General features: G+C 59.0%; 1 protein-coding gene across 1 annotated transcript in view; it reads left to right on the forward strand.

The window, feature by feature from the left end:
• Positions 1-315, forward strand: part of GPRIN1 (G protein regulated inducer of neurite outgrowth 1) — a 3,300-nt gene extending 2,985 nt beyond the window's left edge. Inside the window, exon 2 of the mRNA XM_004718202.2 lies at positions 208-315. Coding sequence (XP_004718259.2) covers positions 208-315 — 108 coding nt within the window. The remainder of the gene's footprint in view (positions 1-207) is intronic.
• The last annotated feature ends 603 nt before the right edge of the window (positions 316-918 follow it).

A 918-nucleotide genomic window follows, 5' to 3' on the forward strand; every position in this document is an offset into this window, starting at 1 on the left:
CGGCCGGGTTTCCAACCTTCTGAAGCTCCCTTGACCCAGGCCCCTTGAAAGGATCCCCTTGGTGGGCGCCAGAGGGGTGGGCACCCTCTAGGTTCCTTCTCATCCCCTTCTTCCCAACCCCCCCATTCCCCGCCCCCCACCACACACACCAGCTCCCTCGGCCATGAGCCCACAAACCCAGTCCTGATGCCCTCTCTCCGTCCTCAGCTCCCCTCCCTTGCGGTCACACAGGGCCACTACGGAGACCTGCTCAGCACCCCACCCTCACCACTCAAAGTCGGGCAGGCTCCTGAGACCTCCAGACAGGTGTGTTGAGGTCTCTGGGTGGGCGAGACCATGTGCACCAATCTGAGTGGTAAAACTCCAAGTGTGGCAGGATGTGTGTCTGGGACTCCTGAGTGTGCAGCCGTGGGCGTGTGAGGCTCTGGAAGAATGTGTGCGTGTGTCTGTGTGGCGGGCTGGTCCCCAGGGCCTGGGCCTCTCTCCTGCATGCTGTTGGTCGTCCTTCCGTCGTCCACCTGAACCCACTGGTCCAGCCCCCACTCCCATCACCCCTTGCATCTGGTCACAGTTCATTATCCCCACATAGGGCAACGGACATGCCCTGAGGGCCCAGCTGAGAGGGAGAGCCCAAGGCAGGTCTGAGGGTCACAAACAGGCTGGGAGGTCACAGCTGCTGGTCTTGGGGGTGGAATGGGGAACTCATTCTACAACCCAGCTGTCCTATATAGTCCAACCTTGTGCCATCCCCCCACCTCCGTGCTGTGAGCCCCCACAAGTCCCTTGTGACCACTCAGTGCCCCTGTACCTGTCCTTCCAGCCGTGTTTTTGGCTACAAACTGTCACAGTATACAAGTATACATTGGTAATAAAATCTTTCCCCAACCCTTGTCTGTTGTGATTGGCTAAAAGCAGAAG

This window comes from Echinops telfairi, unplaced genomic scaffold, assembly GCF_000313985.2.
Source record: "Echinops telfairi isolate 266 unplaced genomic scaffold, ASM31398v2 ScPeMD7_7469;HRSCAF=8507_0, whole genome shotgun sequence".
Classification (NCBI taxonomy): domain Eukaryota; kingdom Metazoa; phylum Chordata; class Mammalia; order Afrosoricida; family Tenrecidae; genus Echinops; species Echinops telfairi.